Source organism: Carettochelys insculpta, chromosome 23 (assembly GCF_033958435.1).
Source record: "Carettochelys insculpta isolate YL-2023 chromosome 23, ASM3395843v1, whole genome shotgun sequence".
NCBI classification, from domain to species: Eukaryota; Metazoa; Chordata; order Testudines; family Carettochelyidae; genus Carettochelys; species Carettochelys insculpta.
This window is the reverse complement of record NC_134159.1, coordinates 14,901,557-14,926,305: the sequence shown is the minus strand read 5'-3', so window position 1 is coordinate 14,926,305 and position 24,749 is coordinate 14,901,557. Positions and strand designations below refer to the sequence as shown.

Here is a 24,749-nt window from a genome sequence, read left to right as displayed (position 1 = left end):
GTGCTTGGTCCTGTCATGAACACAGGGGTCTGGACTAGATGACATTCAAGGTCGCTTCCAGTCCTATAATTCTAGGAGTCTATCTGGGGAAGAGACCACAGCAATACACTGTGGCCACTAACCCACTATACTCAGCAAGGGATGCTATGCTCACAGCAATGTCCCAGGGAATGTGTTTCCTGGGCCAGTTGCTCAGCTGGTGGAAACCAAACTCACTGCCACCAGTACCCCTTTGCACTAGCTGAGGTCTCATCTAATTGGGCTGTATATGGGCTCAGGAACAGCCTCTTTTGCTACTGTGCCAGTTCTGTTCCTACCACCAAACAGAGACCCCCAGTTGCAGGAGAGGTCTGGCTCTAGTGGCCTTATGTGGATAAAGTCCCTTTTCTTAGGGAAGAGACAAGATGGGATTAAAAGTGAGGTCACTCTGCGCCTTGCTTATGTGTGAGATTCCCCGGTAGATAAGCATCTCTCTGTCTTCTCCCCTGACCTCAGCAGTTGGGATGGGATCCTGCCTGGTAGCTGGTTCCACCCTGTTGCAATATTTATTTACTTCCTGTTCTTGTGCTTTCTCTCTGGGAACTTCAGCTCCCTGACCACTGCACTTAATGCGTCTCAGGTTTTAGAATTTATTTCAGTGCCTCCAGTCCTAGTGTCTGTGACTGGCTGAAAATAATAACCCAGGCTGATCTTATCTGCGGCTATTATAGACTTCAATTATATCCTCCCTGGACTATCTGTTACTTCTAAGAAATTAGATCTTGGTTGTTGTTTTCTTACCCCTTTGCTTGTCCTCATAAACCTTCCAGGCTCAGGATCCATCTCCGGAGCAGTGTTTCAGGAGCCAGATTGTGGTTTTATAACAATAATGTAATACTGCTTTGCACTGCTGTAGCAGGCATCCAAGGGCCTTTTGTGAATGAAGCCTTGCCACAGCTTTGTAAAGGGTACAGCCATCCTCCTCCTGCTGATGCGGAAACCAAGGCACAGGAGGGCTACACCTTACTTTGGAGAAGTGCTCTCACTGGCTTCAGCTGGAGATTGTGGGTGCTTAGCACCTTTGCACCACTCAAGGTCACATGGTGGTCAGTGTCAGTGCCAGGAGTAGCCCTCCAAGAGTCCTGATTCTCAGTCCTCTGCTCTAATCTCGAGGCAGTGCCCTCCCCGGTTAAAGAACAGGCAGCTAGCCATACAGCAAATGGCGGCCAGTAGAAAACACTGATGTTTTCTGGATGCAGCATTCTGGAACAGGCTGCACATCAGCCTTTGAATGGGGAGGAGGATCCCAGAATTAACCAGAGATTCTGGAATCACACTAAAAAAATGGGGTAAATGAGCTGTTATGACTGAAGCTAGAGCAGGATGTTCCCCAGACTTGTGTTGAATTCCACCTTCCCCAGCCCCAGCTCACACAGGGTAGATTAGTATCAAATTGTAATCTTAACTTTAGCTTTGGCTGTCATTAAAGTGATAACATAGGTTTGTCAGATCCCAAACACAAAAGGAGTTATAAATTATTAATGTGCACATTTGAAAACCACTGTGTCAAATCATTGCTTCCCTAGGGTTGTACATCAGAAAATGCAGTAATATAAATACTTAATACAGATGTCACACTGTACAGAGCATCTGAGTCATCTTTTCTAATCAGGTCAGAGCTATTCATAGCTGGGTCAGAGCTGTTCTCTTATACTACACACCCTCTCCCCTCCCTAACTCCCACAATTCCCCCTCTTTGTTCCCCGTTCCCCACTCACTGTCTCTTCTGCCATCCACTCATCATCACTTCACTGCTTCACACTGTCTCTGTTCCCCACTGACAGGGCAGGGGAAGCTGCCATACCATGGCCCACGGTCCCTTGTCCCTGAGATGCTGCACTTGACCGTATTACCTGTAGTCATTAAAAAGTGACTTGGTAAAAATGACTTGGGCTTCCAATTCTATTGTGTCTCTGGGTGGAGTACTTTGTAAGGTGTCCCTAGATTAGTTCAAGGTTCCAGGCTCACAGATATCCTGTACTAGTTAAGTAATATTTTTGATAAGCTGAAAATTTAAACTGTTGTTTCTTTAATAAAACACCTTTATCAGTTATAATGTATCAAAAACAACTTTCCAGATCAGGGAAAAAAACCAACCAACCAAACAGAAAGATGGAATAGAAGTAGCTATAAAAGTACAGAAATGTGTATGTCATGTAAACATGTAAACAACAAAGTTGATCAAGATCATCCAGATAAAAACAGTGAGGTTGATCAAGGTCATCAAGTAACTGCCCAAGAAAATTTTGCAGATGAAGTTCAAGGAATACGACAAAACACCGAGGAATCATTGGAAACAGATGCAGACATAAAACAAGAAATTACACCAGTTGAAACTGTGCTAGCCTGGGACATAGATGACATGGGCACACGGTCACAGTCTTTAAACAAGAAACTGCACACCATTATATTTGAGAAAGGCCCTGTGAGAATATAAGGTCTTGAATATCCTAAAGCCATTAGGAGGTAGGAAATTCACAGAAAACAATTACTACCAAAGACTTTCTAATGGTGGAATTGTTGTATTTTGTTTTCCAGGCAAGATTTTCAACAGCTGCAATTTTAAAATAGCAACTGCGGGTATTAATGATTGGCAAAATGTTGGTCACAAATTACCACAACTTGAAAAGGCACAATACCAGATTGAAATTATGCATAAACTGAGTGTATGGTTTTTAAAAAAAATCAGACAACTCTTGATGCCCAAAATCAAAGACTGCTGGAGTCAGAAAAGCAGAATTGGCATCACGTTGTTCTTGAACCTCTACTATCTATTGCTCAATACCTATTGACAAACAATCTTGCTTTTAGAGGAAGCATTGACAAATTACACCAGCCCAAAAATGGCAATTTTTTTCGTCTCATACAACTGGGAAAATTTGACACAGTGATGAATGAATATGTCCGAAGACTAAATGAAAATGAAATACATGACCACTATTTAGGGCCAAGATTTCAAAATGAACTGAAGAGAATTTTGTTTTATTGGTTTTTTTGGAAAAATATTTTGCCATGATTCTAGACTGCACCCCACATACAAGTCATCAAGAAAAACGTCTTTAGTAGTGAAATGTGTCAACATTAGTGATTCAGCACAGATTACAGGTAAGGAATGATTACATTTTTAGAAATAGAGGACGTGACAGGCTTGGGACTCCTTCAAGCTCCCCTTGATGAACTAAAACAAATTGAATTGTCCGTAATGATTGAGGACAAGCCTATGATAATGGAGCCAATATGAGAGGACAAGTTAGGTTCCTGAAAGAAAATCCATGAGCCTTTTTGGTTCTATGTGCATGCCAGAGCCTTACTTTGATTTTGTGTGATATGGCCAAGTCTTCCAAAAAAGCTATTTCTTTTTTTGATTTGCTACAACACATTTATGTGCTTTTCTCAGTTCCCACTCAATGAAGGCAGATATTCAAAGAACATCAGTGATATTACTAAGAAGCTTCTATTTGAGACACACTAGGCAAGTACAGTAGAAAGTGTAAAAACATGGAAATACCAAGCTGGGGAAGTTTAAAAAGCAACTGTTACTATTTTTGAAGCCAGAGATCCAAAAACTAGAAGTGAAGCAGTCATTAGCTTCTGAAATATCCAATTTCAAGTTTCTAACATGTGTTGCAATCTGGTATGACATTCTTACTAAAATCTCAAGTTTCAGCAAAATATTGCAGAGTCCAGCGATGCAACTTGATTCAACACTGATTTTACTAAATAACACAGAAGGCTTTTTAGTGAAATATAGAGAAAATGGGTTCAAGTTACAGCAAGAGAGCTTGCGGGAGCACTTGGCTTAGAAATATTTCCAAGTCTGAATGTAACAAGACTTTTGAGTGAAAAATGACAGGTGGATATGAAGGAGCAGATAAGCCAATAGAAGTTTGAGAAAATAAATTTGAGGTTGATTTTTGAGTCAACAGTGTGATGCTGTAGCAAAAAATGCAAACGTGATTCCAGGATGCATTAACAGGTGTGTTGTGAACAAGACACGAGAAGTCATTCTCCCGCTCTACTCTGCGCTGGTTGGGCCTCAGCTGGAGTATTGTGTCCAGTTCTGGGCACCGCAGTTCAGGAAGGATGTGGGAAAATTGGAGAGGGTCCAGAGGAGAGCAACGAGAATGATCAAAGATCTAGACAACATGACCTATGAAGAAAGGCTGAAAGAATTGGGCTTGTTTAGTTTGGAAAAGAGAAGATTGAGGGGGGACATGATAGCAGTCTTCAGGTATCTAAAAGGGCGTCATAAGGCAGAGGGAGGGAACTTGTTCTTCCTTGCCTCTGAGGATAGAACAAGAGGCAATGGACTTAAATTGCAGCAGGGGAGGTTCAGGTTGGACATTAGGAAAAAGTTCCTAACTGTCAGGGTGATCAAACACTGGAACGAATTGCCAAAGGAGGTGGTAGAATCTCCATCACTGGAGATATTTAAGAAGAGATTAGATAGATGGCTTTCAGGGATGGTCTAGAAAGTGCTTGGTCCTGCCATGAGGGCAGGGGGCTGGACTCAATGGCCTCTCGAGGTCCCTTCCAGTTCTACTCTTCTATGATTCTATAAAGCAATATCCGCTATTGAGAAAAGGTTTAATACATTACAAATACACCATGAAGAGTTTGGATTGCTGTATGACATAACTAAACTCAACAAAGGAAAAAAAAAAAGCACAGCTAATGAAAGTGTACGAACTTAAGAGAACCACCTGAAGCATGGTGATAATTTTGATTTAAATGGAATCAAACTGTATGAAGAATTGAATCTACTGTCATCTGTGTTGCAACATACAAAGTCAGTGATAGACATTTTAGTTTATTCAGACCAGCAAACTTGGACATATATCCTAACATGTGCGTTGCACTTGTATTCTACTGACAATTCCTGTAATAGTAGCATCAGAACGGAACTTCTTAAAACTAAAGCTCATTAAAATCTACGTCCACTCTACACTGAGTCAGGAACTGGCCTTACTGTTCTTGCAATTGAATGAGACCACTGTCATGTGATGATTTTATTACAGATTTTGCAGGCAAAGAAGCCAGAAAGATTGCTTTTAATTAAAACCAAACTTTTGTTTCAATACTTCTTCATACTAATATCCAATAAAATGTTAGTGACAAATTTAAAATTATATTTGCATCATTCTATCAAAAATTAGAATTTTTCTGCAGTGCTACTTCTTTAGTGCAACTGTAGTCCATCAGAACTATAGCATGTTTCATTTGTTTAAACTGGTTGTAATTAAGTACATGTGGCAAGTTGTTCAATTCTGTAAGATTCTGTGTGTTGCTAAAAACAAATCAGGTAGACATAGGGGCACCACTTCAACAGTATTGCATAGGGAACCATAAATCCTAAGGATAGCCCTGGAAATACTTTTTAAGATATTTCAGAGAGGGTTTCAACATCTGCAGGAGTAGTATGGATAACATGTCCTAAATGTCCATTTCTAAACATGTTTTATTGACAGCTTATGTCAATTACCAAGCAACTTCAACTATGATTCTGGAATGGATGGAAAATTTGCAGAAATGCAAAGCACAGGTATTTGTTTTTCCTAATAGCTGTTTCTTGCAGGTCCTCGAAGAGTACTTAAAAGTTAGTTATATATTTACTTAAAACTGATGCAGGTCTTACTGAAAGAGCGATATTTAAAAGAAAATGGCAAAAAATATTAAATTGCTAATTTTTTGTCTTAAATATAAGACAATTCATCTAGCTTACTTTTATACATTAAACAAGATCACAAATCATTATGTGGCATTTGAAGAATAATTCAAAAGTAAGCAAAATTTGACTGTTTTTCTCTTTGAATATACCTCCCGGTGACCATTTTAAGAGGAATTCAATGGGTGCATTAAAATCTTTTTTTAACTCTACCTGAAATGCTACCATGGTAATACAATTTTATGAAAGACCTAATTTAAGTCTAACACTGAGGACAGACAATTGGAAAACTATTAAGAAATCATTCACTATGTATCAAAAAAGGTAAAATGCTTTCAATATTGTCAAACAAAATAGTTTTACTGTAGCTGTAAAGAACACAAGCACAATATTAATATAATCGTTCAAATAAACAGTGACTTGCAGCCACATCAAGTGATTGATAGAAAACCGTTTAGAACATGAGCCATCTTCCTCTTGTCTTCCAGGGAAGAGTCCTGTGGATGTTTTCCATAATACCATAATAGCAACAAACAAATGGGAGACACACATTTCTTTATGAGTAACTCCCTTAGAGGCCAACTAAAATGCTATTTACCAAAAGTTTGATTATATATATCATTATTGTAACATGTGTAGACATAAAAAGTTACATATGAATCTATTTTGGGCCTGATCATGCTTCTTTTGAAATCAGTGGCAAAACTTTTATGCAAGGATGTTTAGATTGGCCAAAATACTTTTTACTTGTCAGGATCAGAGTTTAGGTACCCTGGGTGAAATCCTGGCATTGATAAAGTTGTTGACTTTCCCTACTAGCTTCAAAGGGGAAAGAATTTCACCTTGTTTTTCCAATAGTAGTACAGGATGTCTAATCACCTAAATAGTGAAATCCTTGTCACTAAATTTCTGTGATGTCACCATATTTTGTGAAAGACAAAAATTTCAACCAAGGTCAGAAATACGCTTTTCAGCTATTTTGTTTTAAAATGTATTCATTGCTTAGCCTTATTTTTATGTGTGTGCATGTGTGCTGTTCAGGATCTGGGATCTTAAATTATATTATTAAAAAGTAAGCTCACAATTAAATGTGAACATTTTAGTGCAATAATTAAAGCTAAAATGTCAAGGACTTGAAAGTCAATACATATAAAACACTGCTTGTGAGAAGTTACTTGATATTTAACCTTAACATGCATTAATAGTAAAAAATTTTACATGTGACTTTCTAATTAAAGAAATACAACTCTTGAGTTTAACTTGTGAAGGTGATTAACAATTTAGAATTTGTATGAATGACTTTGGGGTCTTCTCTACAATTACCCAGAAATTGATGCTTAGAGATCAAGCTCCCAGGGGTCAGTTTAGCAGGTCTACTAGGGACGCACTAAATCAACTGCTGTTTGTACTCCCACTGACACCAGTACTCGAGGGGGTCATGAGGAGTAAGAGAAATCAATGGGAGAGTACCTACAATAAGTCAAATTCAGTTATGTTGACTCCAGCTTCACTATTCAAGTAGCTGGAGTTGTGTAATTTAGTTGAGCTCTGTAGACCTGCCCTAAATCACCAATTCTCTTTGCTGATTAGCTCAGCAGACTTGCTGCCTCAATGACTAGCAGCATCAACCTTGAGAGACTTTTTAAACTCCCTGAACTGTAATTTACTTGGCTGGTAGATGTTGCAAACTTTGCCAATTCTTCTGAGCATCCAACATGCAGTCATTAAAAGTTCCAAAGTTGAATTTTTAAACTGATGATCAGATCTATAAAATCAGACAGGTTGGAAATTATTTTAACCTTGGGCACTTTTGAGTTTATCATGCATAAATATTCTGATCAGAACATATGGGAAAACATTGTTTTTTATATTCAACAACATAAAAATAGATCATACTTATAAAACAATTCATTTTTGAGCTGAGGCAAAACAGCTAAATCCAGACCAAAAAGAGACTTTGTTACTTAAATTTGGTGCTAGGCTAAAACAATATTTCAAACAGAATTATATTTGCCACAATAATTTATGTTGCCAAGCACACTGGTCTGGATTTCAAATGAAGTATGTCAATAGTCCCAATGAAATCAAGATGACTGATCATATGTTTAAGTTAGTGTTTGCAGTATGAAGCTCCACATTCTTGAAACACTGGGACATAGCAGGAGCTCAGTATTCTACAAAAATGTTAACCACGAGAGTGTGCACATGTGGCCTGTAGACAACACAGATATATGGAATATGACAAATCTTCCATTCTCCTGAAGGTCAAATTCTCATCTTATCCTCACATGAAAGCATGGAAAGGAGAACCTCTTGAAAAACAAAAAATGAAAAAACAGCAACAAAGAAGCGACAATGCCCATGACTTACATAAACATTGATATTTTTCGACAAATGGGTGATTAGTACATTCTTATTAGGTTAAGAGTCATGCAGCAGATTTTTGGATCTACAACTCAGACCCTGATTGTTTCAATTATGAATTATACATCAATAAATTCAAGCATTTGATAAATAATACTTGTGAAACTTAACACTTTCTTAAATAATTTTAAAATAAGATCATACTTAGCGAGCTTTAAGTTTGAACAATACACAGTACATTTACAATATTTATAAATAATCACAGTTACAAACACTGAACTGTATATGTACAATATTAATTTGCCCTAAGACCAAAGAGACATACACGCTTGAAAAGTATTACTGAAAACAATTTAATTTCTTGCAACTGGGTGAAGTCAAATGCTTTGCTCAGCCAGAATATATTCCACTAAAGGGCATATCTGCAGTAAGCGTCACTGTCAAGGTGAAAAAGGCTGGAAGCATCAGATTAAATGTTAGTTTTTGGATGTCTTCATTAATTTGTTTCTAGAGGCTGCAGTATGTACTGCTGAAATACTTACTGTAAATAAAAAGAGTTACTTTCCTTTCCAAAGGAGTCTTCTTTTACCACTTAATATTCTTAAAATGTTATTTAAAACTAGATAAAAAACAGGATTTTAATTAAGGGACAATTCATTCCAAAGGAATCAAGTATAACTAAATTTGGTCTGAAAAGCATAAGACTTTGTCTACACTGCCACCTGAATAGGTGCTTAAAAATGCTCCGCTCTGCCCTGAAAAACAAAAGTTTTGCCCAGACAAATGGCAGTGCACTCTCTTGTCCACAAGGTGAACCCTGATCGGGGAGATGCCAGTAAACAGTGTTTACACTGCCAGACTTTTAGCAACATGGTGACATGTCACTAAAAGCTGTGTTGTGTAGATAAAGCTTAATGTTACGATGTCAGCACCAGCTCCTGTTATTTGAAGTTTAATGTCTCCTGCCACAAGTAAGACAAAGAGAGGTGTACCGTCCCCAGTGAGATAAAGAAATAACATGAAAGTGCACTGTGCAACAAGCAGTAAGATTGAAGACAGTATGAACATGACCTTTAGGCATCAAATTTAAAGCTCTGTCTTTACTAGGAAAGAAATCTGTTGCTGACAAGGGTTTTCAGAAGGGAGTCCCCTGGAACCAGCATGGAAAAAGTTGTAATTGTGTGCACAAATAGCATCATTTTCAACACCATTACAGGATTATTCAGTCACGCAGATAAAAGTTAGCACAGAAAATGCGCAAGACTTATTTGAGAATGCAATGCATTCTGCCACTGTGCTAAAATTGGCCCATTTATATTCTCAATTAAACACGGAACACTGTGGACAAACCCTGTCAGCAATGAATTCATTCATAGTGTAGACAGGATTACAGAGAAGTGAAAAAATAAACCCCACTAATTTACATACCATATTAACAACTAAAGTAGCCTATTCAGATTTTATTTTTTACAGAATTACTACTTTATTTTAAAAATCTAGTCCAGGTAACTTAATAAAGTTTTGTACTTCCAATCTGAGCCACTATAGGTCCAATCCTGCTGACTCTTAACTCACATACATTGTCCTTACTGATGTAAGTCATCCCACTATTTGCATTATCAGATTATTACTTCTGACTAGGATGATTTTCTGTAAAAATTAGGACTTTAACGTTCCTTTATGCACAATTGTAGAACACAAGAGCAGTATCTAATCCCAGTAACTGAGTTCTAGGTGTGCAGCATAAATGTTTGCTCCCAAATCAAGATAGTTGAGACCTTGTCCTTATACTGCAATAGGGCATAACATATGCTCCATTCCAAACACAGACCTATTTAGTAGATTACAAACCATTTAAATAGTTGAAGATTTAAATTCAGAGATATTACCAAAGGCATATTACAGTTAAATCAGAACACTTTGCAGAGATTGGACACATCCTCCTCCCCCTCAATGGGTGTATAAAGTAACCAGTGCAAAAAATCTGACGAACACTTCTCTTCATGTAGATGCCAGTAATTCTAATCAGCCACCTGTTCCCACAGGCACTAGCAATTGATTTGCTATTTCTTTATTACAGTCTTTAAACTTGCCAATATAGTTGGCCAAAATGACACTTCTTCCCTTCAAAAATTAAACAGCAGACATTATTTTCACAATCTTGGGGATGGTGTGAAGATATGACATGTTCTTAAACAAACTTTGGAATCTGTGATGCATCTTCCATCCTTCTCTGCTTCCAAGCTATATAAAAACAGTTTGTTTTTATTTCTTGGCATAAAGCTTCATCATGGAACCTCTCACTTTTCCCCTTTATTCTTGTATTTTTGTATCTGTAGACAAATGACAGTACTTCAGTACCTCCTATGATTTGTAGTGCTTTGTTGGCCCTGCACACAGTCTTGATACATGAATCGTGCAAAACCTCGAAATAATTTTTAAGCCCTACTTACAGGGGGTGTTCCCCAGATAATATTAATCCAGCCCACAAAGTTTCCTGTTGACGTTTCCCCTTCCTTCTCCCTAAACTTTCAGGGGATGCCATCTTTCCTTTGGCAGCACTGAGAAGGAGGCACTCCCCAGTCATACATGTAGGACAGCCTGAGCTTAACCTCCTCCTTGCAGAGCTTCCCTTCTTTGGCCAAAGTCTGATGTTTCTCTAGCATGTCCTCAATGCTCTGCTTGTGAGTGACAATATACTTATTGTTGCAGCCCCGTGACTTGTATTCAGTGTCAAAACGTGGGTCATGCACCCTCTTCACATCCACAGGAGCCAGCCAAGCACCCAGAGACACATCCTCACTCTGCCACATGTTGAAATAGTCTTGGCTGAGTCGCAGGTAATGCACCAGGTCTGCAGAGAGCACATAGCCACCACCGAGAGCGTAAGGCAGGTAGTAGTCACACAAAAGCCAGGTGCTTTCTTTCCACTTGCCACCTGACTTCACTCGACCACGGCCAGAGAAAAAGCCCCAATAGAGACGACGTGGCTCCTTGGCCCTCAGCTCTTCCATGAGCACATCCAGGCGTACAAACGTGTCATCATCTGCCTTGAGAACAAAGCGGAAGTCCAAGTGCAGATCAAGCCAGACATACATTGCCAGGACCTTGGCAGTCAGGTTCTCATAAGAATCACGAAGCTCAGGCAGCAACAGCAAGTCCCGGTGACGGCTCTGCTCCAATTCTAAGCTGTGAAGCTCCTCGCCAGCCAGGCTGCCCGTGCCTATCACAAACCGACACCAGACGTCATCCTGAGGGGGCCGGCCCACCCCTGAAAGCCAAGTGCTGCGGATGATGCTGCGGCGTTCTGTGTACTTTGGGCCGCTGGCGATGAGGATGGCCAGGAAAGCTGTCTCCTCTGGGGGTGGTGGGGCTGCTGGCGGGGGCATTCCAACTCCCACTCCATCATGGGGTTGCCGTGGGGGCTGGTGGTGGGGCAGGCCCCGACCTGGCAAGGGCCTGAGGCTCTCGGAGGTGCACTTAGCCAGGTACAGCAGAACCCCAGCAAAGAGCACCAGGCCACCCAGGCCCAGCGCCGTCTTGTGGCGGCATAGGAGCCGCAGCAGCTTCATGGCAGCAGGGAGAGACGTCGACACTCTGGTGGGCAGCAGGCCCAGGCGGCTGAGGGCTGGCCCTTCCTGGGTCAGCACCAGGCCAGGCTGGGCCCACTTCTCACACCTTCCTCCTCCTGGGCAAGCAGTGCAGGCTTGGGCCCCACCACGGCTGCTGCCCTTCAGGCCCAGGCCCCACCCTCAGCTCCTCGCACAGCCCTGAGGATTAGGCGGGAATGGTAGATTTCCCGCCCCCTTGCAGGAGAATGTCCCGGATGGAGACGGGACGGGTGGCGAGCTAGGACACTCTTCCTCTGCAGTCCCAGGGAGGAGAGCGCTACGAGTCCCCTTAGTGGTGGCTTCATGCCCCGCTCCTTCCGCCACTTTCTCGTCGCTAACGAAGGCGCGCTCGTAAAACAGCTCCAGCTGCCGCCGGCCGTGTGCGAGAGGGAGAGACACGAAACGGGGCGAGACTGAGACTCGCACCATGTGACCACACAGTTCGACCGCCCGCGCTCAGCCTCCATATCGCGCCAGGGCAAGCGAGGCCGAAAAGACCGCCATCTTGGATGAGGGCAAAGGGACGGTGCGTTCGCCGAAAGAGCGCCATGTTGGGTCAAGGCAAACGAGGGCGAATCAGTCGCCATTTTGGATCAGGGCAAGAGGAACAAGGTTGACCCTGGGCTCAGATGACGTGGAAGCTGAGCCCTCCCAGACCCAGTGGGTCTGGCCAGCGATATCCCTACAGTTTCCATATCTGATGGGCCCTGCACACAGAGCTATGAAAGCACCTACTGTTTGATTGCATTGCAGCACATCTGAAAGCGAAAAGGGCAAGCCCATTGCACAAGTGGGGTGACCAGATTACAGAATAATGATTGGACCACATGTTTGGGGGGATGATGGGAAGTATTCTCCCCTCTCCCCCTTTGCGGAGTCTGAGCCTGCCCCCTCCCACCTACACAGCTGGAATACCAAGCCCTCACCCAGAGGAACAGGCTTGAGCAACCCCATCCCTCAACCAGACAGCCTGAGCTGTCCCAACCATGGGTGGGTGCACATGGCCTCCCTCCAGTCCCTGCTGCAGGGATGGAGCTTAGGGCAAGGCCAGGGGATTCGATTATGGGGAGGAAGCTTGAGATGCTGGCTCTGGGAGGGAGTTTGGGTTCAGGAGGGGCTTAGGCTTTGAAGGGGTTCAGGCATTGGAGGGAGAGCAGGCTCTAGGCAGCACTTACCTTGGTCAGCTTCCTAGGAGCAGTGACATCTCCTTCTGGGTTCTTGGTGGCAGTGTGGCCTGTAGGTGCGTTCTCCACAACTACTATTGGCCAATGGGAGCTGCAGAGCCGGCACTTATGGTGGGAGTAGCACACAGTGTCTGTATACTGGGAAAGATAGCCTGCACATTGTGAGCTAAGCATGACAGCCTGACTCAGCAGACAACCTAGTACAATAAATCTGAGTGTTGAGCAAAGCCTGGAGAATGCTGTAAAGGTACCAGTTTAATAGAAAATTTGTCAGCCTCTTGCAAAACAAAGATTTGATTATATTTGTCTGGTCTATTGAGATTCCCCTCCTAATAATTATATTACTGTTACCCCCACCCCCATCAAGTCCCTATCTGGGTTCGAGGCCTGATTGCACTATACATAAATAAGAGACAATCAGTGCTTACGTCTGAAATAAACAGAAGAGACAAGAGGTAGGAATAGAGCAACAAAGTAAACGCATATGATGAAAGATGTTTGTAAATTTAGTTACACTTTGCTGTTTTGATGTTCATTTGGGGTAAAGGAAAGATGATAACTGGTAGGAATGGGGAAGTTAGGAAGAGTAAGGGAACAGGTAAATTCTGTTTCTTAATATTTCTATTTTATGTTGCTAACATCTCAGATTGACCAATGTGTCACCTGATAGCAGCATCCACAGAGAATCTTCTGGACCCAATCAAAGGTGATTGCCAATAATATCCAGGTATCATTTGCTTCTCTGCCCTAATCAAAGATGGCCACCTAGTGCAATGAAAAGAAATAGCGAGAAGTCCTGTAGCACCTTATAGACTAACAGATATTTTGGAATATAAGCTTTTGTAGGCAAAGACCTGCTTCGTCAGATGCACGAGTCTGATGAAGTGGATCTTTGCCCACAAAAGCTTATGCTCCAAAATATCTGTTAATCTACAAGATGCCACAGGACTTCTTGTTGTTTTCGAACATACAGACTAACACAGCTACCCCTCTGATAGTTGTCACTATGCAAGGCACTACGTTTAGTCGTATTGAGTGGAAATTAATCAACCTCATGAAAAAAACTTACACAGATACAAACAGACATTATCTTCCTCTCCAAATGCAAACAGATGGACATCACAGCAAAAGGACTGAAGGTGAAAACCCACTGAAAATAAATAGGACAGCCTACTCCAGATAAAGGTGGCCACCAAAAAGAATGGCTACCACATGGATCCCTGACAAAAAAAACCAAAGATGAATAGTCACAGAGCAGTAGCTGTGTTAGTCTGTATGTTCACAAAGCAAAAAGCCTTCCTGTAGAATTTTAAAGACTAAAATATAATTCGTTCGGTCATGAGTCTTCAGGAGACAGACCCACTTCTTCAGATCCGGAAATGCTGATAAAAGTGTAACTCATGAAAACTCATCACCTAATCAATCATTGTGTTAGTCTTCAAAGCGCTACAGGGCTGCTTTTTTGTTTGGTCAAAACAAAGATGACCATCGAAACGCCTGCATGGTTTTCAGAGGGACTGCGCCCGCAACAAAAATGGCTGCCACTGCAGCCAAGTAATTCTGCAGCGCCTTCTCTTCCCGGACAGAAGATGGCCGCTTACTTCAAGGTCCCCTATTTATAGGTAGACTAGGTGATGCCTGCTTTGACTTCGCGTTTTCTTTGCGCTCTTTAGGTGTTCGTTCCTCTCAGCAGAGAGAAGTCTCCGGGAGTTTAGTCCCCGGACCCTGCCTCTGCGCTGTGGCTCCTTCCCCTCACTCAGGCGGTAGGGTAGCCCAGGGGTCCTGGCAGGTTTTGTGAGTAGCTCTTCCGGTTCCCTGTCACCCGCCAGCGATTGCTGCCTGAGGGACTTTGTGCGAAGGGCTAGGAGGGGCCCGCTCCGGGCTGGCATGAGGAGCCGGACACGGCATCCTGCATAGGTACCGGGGTGGGCTGCCTTCGCGGAGCGGGGGTTGGGAGACGGCGAGGGGGCAGCCGAGCCTCTGTACTCCTCCTGGGTTCGGGGAGAGCGGGGGGAGACGAGCCTGTCTACCCCTTCCTGCGGGGAGTGAGGGGGCGGGGGGGGGAAACGGTGCAACCGAAGCTCTCCATCATCGCCTGGGTGTGGAGGGGACATGGGGGAGAGGGTACAGTTTCGCGGGATTGGGGAGCACAGGGTGGGGAGTGTGCTGCCGAGCTGCTCTACCCCCTGCAAGGATCGGGGGGAACCGGGGTGCTGCACTGGGAGCTTGACATCCTGGTGGGCGCACGGACACTTAAGGGTCTGGAGCTGGCTCTGGGGATCAGAGGCACCACTGGGACCAGGTGGTGCCCAGGAATTACATTCTCCCCTTGTTACGGGAGGAGACTGCTCCATTCCTTTCAGCTCCCTGGCCCCAGGTCCTCCTCATATCACTAGTAACAGAGAGGAAGCCGTGCTAGTCTAGACACTATCAAAACTTGTGTGTTAGTGTACGTGGTTGTAACTCCTGGGGAAATTCTGTACCAAACAGAAAACAATTCTGTACAGTTTTAAATCCCGCTTACTTGGGTCGTCAAAACAATAACACTATTCACACCAGTTTCAATTGTTTTGGTAACTTCTTCAAAATACTTCTAACAATGTAGATGTCAGAAAAGATTTCCCTAAGAGAATAGTTACAGCAACTCCTATAACAACCCAGTTCCTGATTCTATACTCCCACCCCGTTAGAGTCACCAACCAGACACCCTGGTGCTTAATTTGTAATAGATAAGGTTTCAGGACCCAAGCAGGTTTTCTTTTTTACTTTAATAACAGATGCGACTGGCCAACAGTGTGTGGGACTATGAACTGCCAAGCCTAGAGGCATCATGGTTCAGTGCTGGCACAAACTGAATACAGCTGAGCTGGGTAGGCCACACTGGTGCAGACATTCTTATCCTTGCTCCCCAGACCCCAATTGCAGAGTGCCTCATAGCCTGGTCACCCACACCATCCTCCCTCCAGAGCCTAGCTTCATCCCCTGCCCTTCCTTTCCTTCCCCCCATCACCAGCTCAGGCACATGTACCTCTAGAGAAACAGCTTGATGCTGGGTCTGGAGCTTGTTTCCTCTACTGACTTCCTTCAGGGAGTGCCTGGAATCCTCCCCTTCTCTCTGCAGTGTTTACTGCTACACTGCTTGTGAGATAGGGAGCTGAGATCCACAGAGTCCAGTGGGCAGCAACTGTGCAATGTTAGTTCTGAAAGGGAAGAAAGCAAGTTCTGTTCAGAGCATTGATTTTGTAGAAATTCTGCACTGCACAGTGGTGCAGAATTTCCCCAGGAGTAACTGGCTGTTTACAGTATGTACAGTTTGTGCATACTGAAAAAACTGCCTAACTGTCAGGGTGATTAAGCACTAGAGTAAAGTGTCTGTGGAGGTTGTAGAATCTCTATTATTGGAGACTTTTAAGAACAGATGCTTGATTCTGCCATGAGTGCAGGGAATGGGACTTGATGACCTCTCAAGGTTCCTTCCAGTTCTAGTATTCTGTGATTCTGGGCTTACAACTTTTCCTCAAGTTGCTGCTGTATAATCGAGCTATTGTGAGATGAGGTGGGTTGGGTGAACATTTAGTAGCAGGGTTTAGTTGAAGATGTGGGGTTAACTTGCAAAAAAGGGAAACTTGAAATTAACTTTGACACATTTTTTACAAGGCTTGACTGAAAATCTCCTTAAATTTACCATGGTGATGGGGATCTGGTAGCTTGTTGGTTTTGCTGTTGTTTATTTTTGGGTTTTTTTAAATTGATTTAGAAAAATAGTGTCCTCTAATGAAATAGTCCTCTAACAGTGTCCTCCAGCTTTCCTTTAATGAAAAACAAAACCATTAAATGTTCTCTCTTTCTTCCTACCCCATGATTGGAAAGATGTTTGACTGGGCCTGAAAAGAAGAATAATATTTTGCTTGCTCCTTCTTCCTCTCCTTCTCGCTGCACAGCTTTCAGTTTCAGCTTCATTGTGGTGATTACTTGTAAATACTCTTGCAGTAGCTGGAAAATGGTATCGCTGTCAACAAATAGTGAAACTCACTAAATACAAAATTATGTAAAATGCACTAACCAAACTAGAGAGGGAATTTTCCTTTTTCAACCTCTTTCAGTTACAGCAGTTTTACAGATTATTAGTAATACCCTACATCTATACCCACAAAAATGAGCTGCGGATATCTTCACTGACATTCACAGATGCAAAATGGGTATCCGAAAAGTTGCAGAGGTTCTAGGTACATTTTTATCTGTATCTGCATCCATATTGGCACTGATATCTGCAAATGAAGATACCAGCAGATATCCACAGATTTGCAGGGCTCTGATCATTAACAACAATAGTAGGGTACAACATTTTCAGATGGAAAAGGCAGAGATGTTAAAATTGTTATTTTGTTGAATGAGAGCGCTTAACTGATTAACCATTTTGATTCAGCTCCTGCTGACTGGCTGCACCACTGCTGCAACCATGGGGTTCCACCGCAGCTGTGAATTCTGCTGTTTGGCCTGCCAGCCCCTCTGTGGCCAGGGCTGTCCCAGCCCGGTGTGGCTGGCTGCCACTGCAATTCACTGCCAATGGTCAGTTAACTGGTAAGCACACCAGTAAGACTCATGCTTACCAGTTAACTATTTAACATCCCTCGGGAAAAATGATGCCTGAAATTGATACTATTATCCTTGTACAATGGTGGTGGTAGGGATTTTCTCACATGCCAAAATAATTATTCTGTCCAGATAAATGTGCAGACAGAGACTTTCAAGTTTGACTTTAATTGTGTACTTATTCAGCCTTGAAAGGAAAATGTCCTTCCTATCTTAAATGTAAGTGTAATAAGTTTTGAAACATGATGGCTGATATTCTTCAAACTCTGACTAAATGTCCTAAGTTCATCTTTCATAATTATCCACATAGATAGCTATATTCTTAAATTTTTCCTGAGGTTTGAGTACTGCAGGTTTCGTGAATGCTGTATAGTGTTCTTCATCATTTAGCCCTTAACTTATTTTTAAAATCTGTTACATCATGTTTGGTAAAGCTTGTAATACTGTTATGACTTGAAGCTAACTCCGATGAGATGATTCCAGTCATTGAAAAGAAGCGCACTGCACTCCTGGAGTACAAATGCTCACCGAGCCAGAGTACCCAGCAAGCACTTAGAGCGGCCAGAAGAACAGTACAGCAGACAGCCAGGCGCTGTGCCAACAACCACTGGCTCCAGCTATGCAGCAGCATCCAGACCTGTGCTGACTTTGGTAATCTCAGAGGAATGTACGAGGGTATGAAGAAGGCATTAGGACCCACCAAGAACAAGATGGCACCTCTGAAATCCAAATCTGGTGAAGTCATCGCTGACAAAGCCAAACAGATGGAGCGCTGGGTTGAGCACTACTCTGAGCTGTTCTCACACGAGAACGTTGTCGTTGACGCAGCCCTCGATGCCGTCGAGCTCCTACCAGTAATGGATGAACTGGATCAAGAACCGACTGTGGATGAACTGAAGAGAGCCATCGACAGCATTGCAGCCGGAAAGGCCCCTGGCCAGGATGGTATACCACCAGAGGTAATCAAGTGTGCCGCGGACACACTCCTGGAACCCCTACATGAGCTACTGTGCCTGTGCTGGAAAGAGGGTGAGGTTCCACAGGATATGCGCGACGCTAACGTAACGTTGTATAAGAACAAAGGAGACAGAAGCGACTGCAACAACTACCGTGGTATCTCCCTCCCTAAGTGTCACTGATAAACTGTTCGCTCGTGTCATCCTTGGCAGACTCCAGAAGATTGCTGAGAGGGTGTACCCCGAATCGCAGTGTGGATTCTGCGCAGAGAGGTCTACCGTTGACATGGTCTTCTCTCTAAGGCAGCTGCAGGAGAAGTGCAGGGAGCAGAGGAAGCCACTCTACATAGCCTTCATCGACCTGACCAAGGCCTTTGACTTGGTCAGCAGGGATGGTCTGTTCAAACTGCTCCACAAGATAGGCTGTCCTCCACGGTTACTCAAGATGATCCAGTCGTTCCACGAAGACATGAGAGGAACCATCCAATGTGACGGCGCATTATTGGATGCTTTCGGAATCAAGAGCGGCGTCAAACAAGGATGCGTGCTTGCTCTGACCTTATTCGGGATCTTCTTCGCACTCCTCCTGAAGCTTGCCTTTGGATCTTCAACAGAGGGCATCTTGCTGCGCACAAGATCTGATGGGAAACTGTTTAATCTTGCAAGACTGAAAGCTAAGTCTAAGGTGCAGGCAGTCCTCATCAGAGACATGCTGTTCACTGACGATGCTGCTGTAGTGTCTCACACAGAAGACCAGCTTCAAAAACTGCTGGATCAGTTCTCCAAAGCATGCAAGGACTTTGGGCTTACCATCAGCCTAAAGAAGACAAACGTACTCAGTCAGGATGTTGCTGAATCCCCATCAATCAGCATTGACAACTATACGTTAGAGGTCGTCCACGAGTTCATTTACCTCGAGTCCACCATCACTGACACCCTGTCGTTGGACACTGAGCTAAATAGGAGGATCGGAGAAGCGGCCACAACTCTGTCCAGACTCAGCAAGAGAGTGTGGAAAAATAACAAGCTGTACACTCACACTAAAATGCAAGTCTACAGAGCCTGCATCCTCAGCACCCTCCTTTATGGCAGCGAGACTTGGACCCTGTATGCCCGCCAGGAAAAGAGGCTGAACATCTTCCACTTGCGCTGCCTCAGGCGCATCCTTGGAATATCATGGAAGGACAGAGTGACCAACACCGCCATCCTTCAGCAAGCTGGAATCCCAACCATGCACACCCTCCTCAGGCAGCGTCGGCTCCGCTGGCTTGGCCACGTCCACAGGATGAATGATGGAAGGATTCCAAAAGACATCCTGTATGGTGAGCTAGCCTCTGGCAAAAGACCTCCCAGACGCCCCCAGTTGCTCTACAAAGATGTCTGCAAGAGAGACCTCAGAGAGGTAGACATTGAGCTGGACAACTGGGAAGAACTAGCAGACGACCGCAGCAGATGGAGGCAGGGGTTACACAAGGGCCTTCAGAAGGGCGAGATGAAGATCAGACAGCTAGCAGAGGAGAAGTGAGGGCACAGAAAGCACACTAAGGACTTGCCAGACACCCACCACATCTGCAAGAGATGCAGCAAGGACTGTCACTCTCGTGTGGGCCTTCATAGTCACAGTAGATGCTGTAAATGAAGTCCTCAATTGAAACTATAAAGGGCGCGATCCATAGTCTATGCAGACTGAAGGATGCCTCCTACTACTACTAGGATTCCGTTGAAAATTTATTTCTATAATGGGCTAAGTCTCCTTTTATGTGCCTGTTTTAGTGAATGCACATTGAAAATATGACTTTAGTCTTAAAAAAGAAGCATTGTGGTGTTCCATGTCCCCCCCTCCCCCCCTCACTGATTGCACATTAGGTTTGTTCAGTTCTAAGCAAAGATTTTTTTTTTCTACTTGCCAGCCCTAGCAGCATTTTTTGGGATCTTGGTCATGGCTTGCCCACAAACACAGTCTTGAAACAGTCTATTAGCACACATTCTGGATTAGAATTAGCTCTCTTTCAGAGTAGTATTGCATTTGGAGTGCTGACTGAAATAGAAAGGAGTAAAAAGTTACTTCAGGTCCTGATTTTGCAGATACATGTCCAATGAATCACTTCTGATTGTCAGAACCTGTGAGCTGGTGATAGGGAATGGATCACTTGATGGATGCTTATTCTGTTGGTTCCCTCCAAAACAGTGGTTCCCTAACTTTTCGGTGTCATGCCCCCCATTTGATTTGAGACACCTTTACACCCCCCCGCCACATCTTCTTTACCATCATCCAACCCCTGCTCTTAACAAAAAATTCAATTCATAATTTAAAATAAACACACAAACTTGATATAAAAATTTTATTTAAAATTAAAAATAAACAAGAATCATTTTTCTTGGCCCAAAAATTTAATGCAAATGTAATTTAACAGCAGAAAACAAAATCCATTTAATGTGAAGGATGACGCTGCATGTTTTGACAAGTTGAGAAATCCCAGGTTTGAAAGATAAAAGTGCGTAACGCAATCATTTTTGACAACCAGTCGATTTCTTTGTTTCATTTTTAATGTGAGTAAACTTGAAAAGCTTTTTTCACAGGGGTATATTGACAAAAATGGAAGAAAGATATGTAACACTTCTTTCCCAACTTTCAAGTACATTGGGAAATATTTTATTCAAAATTCCTCCAAGGTTGAGTTTTTGAAATTCTTTTGCACTTGAATCATATTTTATATCGAGTGGTTGTTCTTGCAACACTTCTAGCAATGTATTGACATCAACACTGAATGGCTTGTGTACTAATTTATTAATGGGGTCGCCAGAAAAGTTGTCTGGAAAATAGCAGATAGCAGACTCAATGGAGCTGTGCTGCCCCGCCCTGAGCTGCATGCCAGCTGCCGGAGCCTTAGTGCCCTCCCCTCCAACCCTGGGGCCCCCTTACTCCCTGCTGGACTTTGACCCCTGCTGGCCCCATCCCAGCCTGGAGACTGACTATGGACCGGCCATGGTAATGGTACAGTCCCCACCTTGCGGCCGCCTTGTGCAGCCCCAGCTGGCCAGCTGCCTGAACCCTGGGCCAGCTGCCAAAGCTGCCCACACTAGCTGCCCACACGCTTGATCCCTGTGATTTCAGAGCTGCCCACCAGCCACTGGAGCCAGCTGCCTGCTCGCCTGCCAGCCATTGGGGCCAGTCACCTCCCCACCCACCAGCCCAAGCCGGGGCCAGCTGCCTGAGCCCCACAAGCCGCCCACCCAAGTCCCTACCATCCCCCAAAGCCAGGCACCACCAGCCCCCTGCTCTTACCTCGTCTCCTTCCTCTCCCCCAAGCCAGGCTCCTCTAGCCCCCCGATCTAACCCCATCCTCCACAACCCACACTGCTTTTCAGGAGACAGCAGCTCCACATGGGTCTTTGCCGGCAGCCTGCTTTTTATGGCAGCTGTGCCGGGTCTCCCACATAATAGCAGGGTCTGAGAGCTGGAATCAAAGGCTGGCCCTTTCTTGGAGTGGGGGAAATGAAGAGGAGGGCACCGCTGCCTCATGCTCCCAGCGCCAGGAGTTTCTTCATGCTCCCCAGTTTGGGAAACTATGCTGTAAAAGTACAAGACATGTACTTAAAAGAGCAGACATTGGGCCATTGGTCTGACCCAGTATGACCCTTCTTATGTATGGAATGGGGCATTCTATTAATGACCTAAAGGTATGTGTGTTACTGAAAAAAAATTTCGCACCATTCTTCAAAGAGAAACAGCTGAGCTGGCTTTTATATTCAAATTCGGCACATTAACACGTGGTTTAAACCGGGATGGGAACTTTCTGAGTCACTATAGGGGCTCGTCTGCATACTTGGCTTTATCTAATTCTTGACCTTCCTCCACTGTCTGATTTGCTCACCTTGATCATCTTTTTCTGATTTGTCCTCCTTGCTTACTGTTTGGTTCTCTGTGCCTTAAATATTGAGTCTGGTCTGGTCTGGCTATGGTCTGAAGAAGTGGGTCTGTCCCACGAAAGCTCACCTAATAAACTATTTTGCTAGTCTTTAAAGTGCTACTTGACTGCTTTTTGACTTATGCATGTATATGTGTGTTTGCAGGATTGGTGCCTTAAGCCCTAGTTCTTCAGTAATGTTGATGCCCACACAGTGCCTCATCGACCAGAAGTGATGCTCTGTGCAGGCACAAGTGTCTACCTACCTGATGATCAATGCTGGGTGCGGAGCTTAGCAGCAAGCTGATGTGACTCTGACTTTATAAAGTGATGAGCAGTTAAATAAGATAGTTTTGAGAACAAAGTCACGTGTTAGAAAGAACTGTTCTTTCTGGTTGTAGAGACCAGAAACCACATCCCCTGAACTTTTTGCCTTGTTGTGGAGACCATATCCACTGAACTTAAAACAGTTATGGAAATACACATAGAGCTGGAAGGGAGCTCAGGAGATCATTGAGTCCAGTCCCCTGCCCCCTTGGTGGGACCAAGCACCATCTTTTTTTTTCCACCCCTAAAATATCTATACCTAAATGGCCCCCTCAAGGATTGAGCTCACAACCTTAGGTTTAGCAAGGCAATACTCAAATCACAAAGCTATCCTTCCCATTTGGCTGAGCTGTGCTACAATTATGGTGGTAATTTAACATTTTGTCTCAGCCTTTGTCTTCTGATCTGTACCTCTGCACTTGTGAAACAGATGCATGTATATGGAACTCCATAACATTCTTTACAATCAGATTTTAATTCCTTTGTTCTTTTTTCCTTTTAATAGCTGCAGCTGCACTAAACTTCTTCACAAAACCTGCTTCTTATTGTAGTTATTTATACAACTTATTCTAATTGCAAAACAGGTTTCTGTCATTTAAGATAAGCTTTTTAGTGTTTACCAACAGAATATGCTGGGTTTTTACTTTTAAACCAGACTGTAAAATAAAATTGTAGTTTTACTCATTTGGGTTCCTTATTTCAGCTTCTTCTCCCTCTCCTCTCCCCCACTCTTTCCACACCTCCAGGTCATTTAATTTTTCATCATAATTTAATCTGTTGATATTTTGGAAAAGAAGAAGAATGATGATGTCAAAACAGGCCTTCCTCTGCAGTTTGGGCTCTCTCTATTTGTCCCTCCTGTTTGTGTTCCTGCTGATGGATGTCTATGCCAGGCCTGCAAACAATTCCACCTTAAAGGAGAACGCAGTTGACAACAAAGATGAAAATGAGATCCTGCCTCCAGATCACCTAAATGGCGTCAAAATGGAGATGGATGGACATCTGAACAAGGAGTTTCATCAGGAGGTTTTTCTAGGGAAAGAGATGGAAGAGTTTGATGAAGATTCTGAACCAAGAAAGAACAGAAGGAAACTTATGGCCATATTTTCCAAGTAAGTTATGCGAAAGTCTGTCAAGAAAAATGTTCATCAGTTCTGCTGTGCTGGTATTTCTTTGACTTTATCTTCCTTTCTCAACTTCATTCATTACACTTCTTCGAAAGTGTTTAAAAAGACTCACTTGAAAGGCTTTTTTCCAGGGGTGATTATAATAAGGGGAATGAGCTTTGTTGGCTAAAGCATTGAATTATGTTACTAAGCTATTCAACTTAGGCCTCAACCCTTTAAACTCATCAGTGGGGCTTAATGTGTGAGGTTCTCCCCACCTGCGGTGCCTGTGCAGAACCCCATGAATCAGCTTTCAGGATAGGGGCCTTAGATTGTTGATTAAAATCCCCTACAGAAAACAAAATTCCTCAGTGAAAACACTGTTAACTTCTTGGATCACTAACATTGAAAGATTTAGGAGAGGTCCATTTCCCCCCTCCCACCTCCAAGCTTGTTTACTTCTTGGATTTTGAGGGTTTTGGGTATAATTTGGCCCACTTTGGCCGTGTCTACACTAGCCAAAAACTTCGAAATGGCCATGCAAATGGCCATTTCAAAGCTTACTAATGAAGTGCTGAAACACATATTCAGCACCGCATTAGCATGTGGGTGGCCGCGGCACTTCAAAATTGACGCGGCTCATCCAGACGGGGCTCCTTTTCGAAAGGACCCCGGCTACTTCGAAGTCCCCTTATTCCTATCTGCTCATAGGAATAAGGGAACTTGGAAGTAGCCGGGGTCCTTTCGAAAAGGAGCCCTGTCTGGACGAGCCGCACGGCAGCGAGCCGCATCAATTTTTGAAGTGCCGCTGCTGCCCATATGCTAATGAGGCACTGAATATGTATTTCAGCGCTTCATTAGTAAACTTCGAAATGGCCATTTGCATGGCCATTTCGAAGTTTTTGGCTAGTGTAGACGTAGCCTTTGTCTCCTGCATTAGTGCAGTAGAATTTATGAAAGGATGGAGCACTGCACTGCAAATTAGAAAAGTTGGGT

At 43.5% G+C, this 24,749-nt stretch overlaps 2 protein-coding genes and 1 long non-coding RNA gene across 3 annotated transcripts in view; 1 reads left to right on the top strand and 2 right to left on the bottom strand.

The window, feature by feature from the left end:
- Positions 1 to 6,043: 6,043 nt before the first annotated feature.
- B3GALT6 (beta-1,3-galactosyltransferase 6) lies at positions 6,044 to 12,047 on the bottom strand. Its single transcript, XM_075018202.1, has one exon. The coding sequence runs from the start codon at positions 11,638 to 11,640 to the stop codon at positions 10,600 to 10,602; it is 1,041 nt and encodes a 346-aa protein (XP_074874303.1). The 5' UTR covers positions 11,641 to 12,047; the 3' UTR covers positions 6,044 to 10,599.
- Positions 12,048 to 14,673: 2,626 nt separating this feature from the next.
- Positions 14,674 to 24,749, top strand: part of SDF4 (stromal cell derived factor 4) — a 48,622-nt gene continuing 38,546 nt past the window's right edge. Inside the window, exons 1-2 of the mRNA XM_075018141.1 lie at positions 14,674 to 14,780; positions 23,394 to 23,759. Of these exons, the coding sequence (XP_074874242.1) occupies positions 23,449 to 23,759 (311 nt within the window). The 5' untranslated portion in view covers positions 14,674 to 14,780; positions 23,394 to 23,448. The remainder of the gene's footprint in view (positions 14,781 to 23,393; positions 23,760 to 24,749) is intronic.
- Positions 21,752 to 24,749, bottom strand: part of LOC142025615 (uncharacterized) — a 36,078-nt gene continuing 33,080 nt past the window's right edge. The window contains exon 3 of the long non-coding RNA XR_012648688.1: positions 21,752 to 21,984. This is a non-coding gene — a long non-coding RNA (uncharacterized LOC142025615). The remainder of the gene's footprint in view (positions 21,985 to 24,749) is intronic.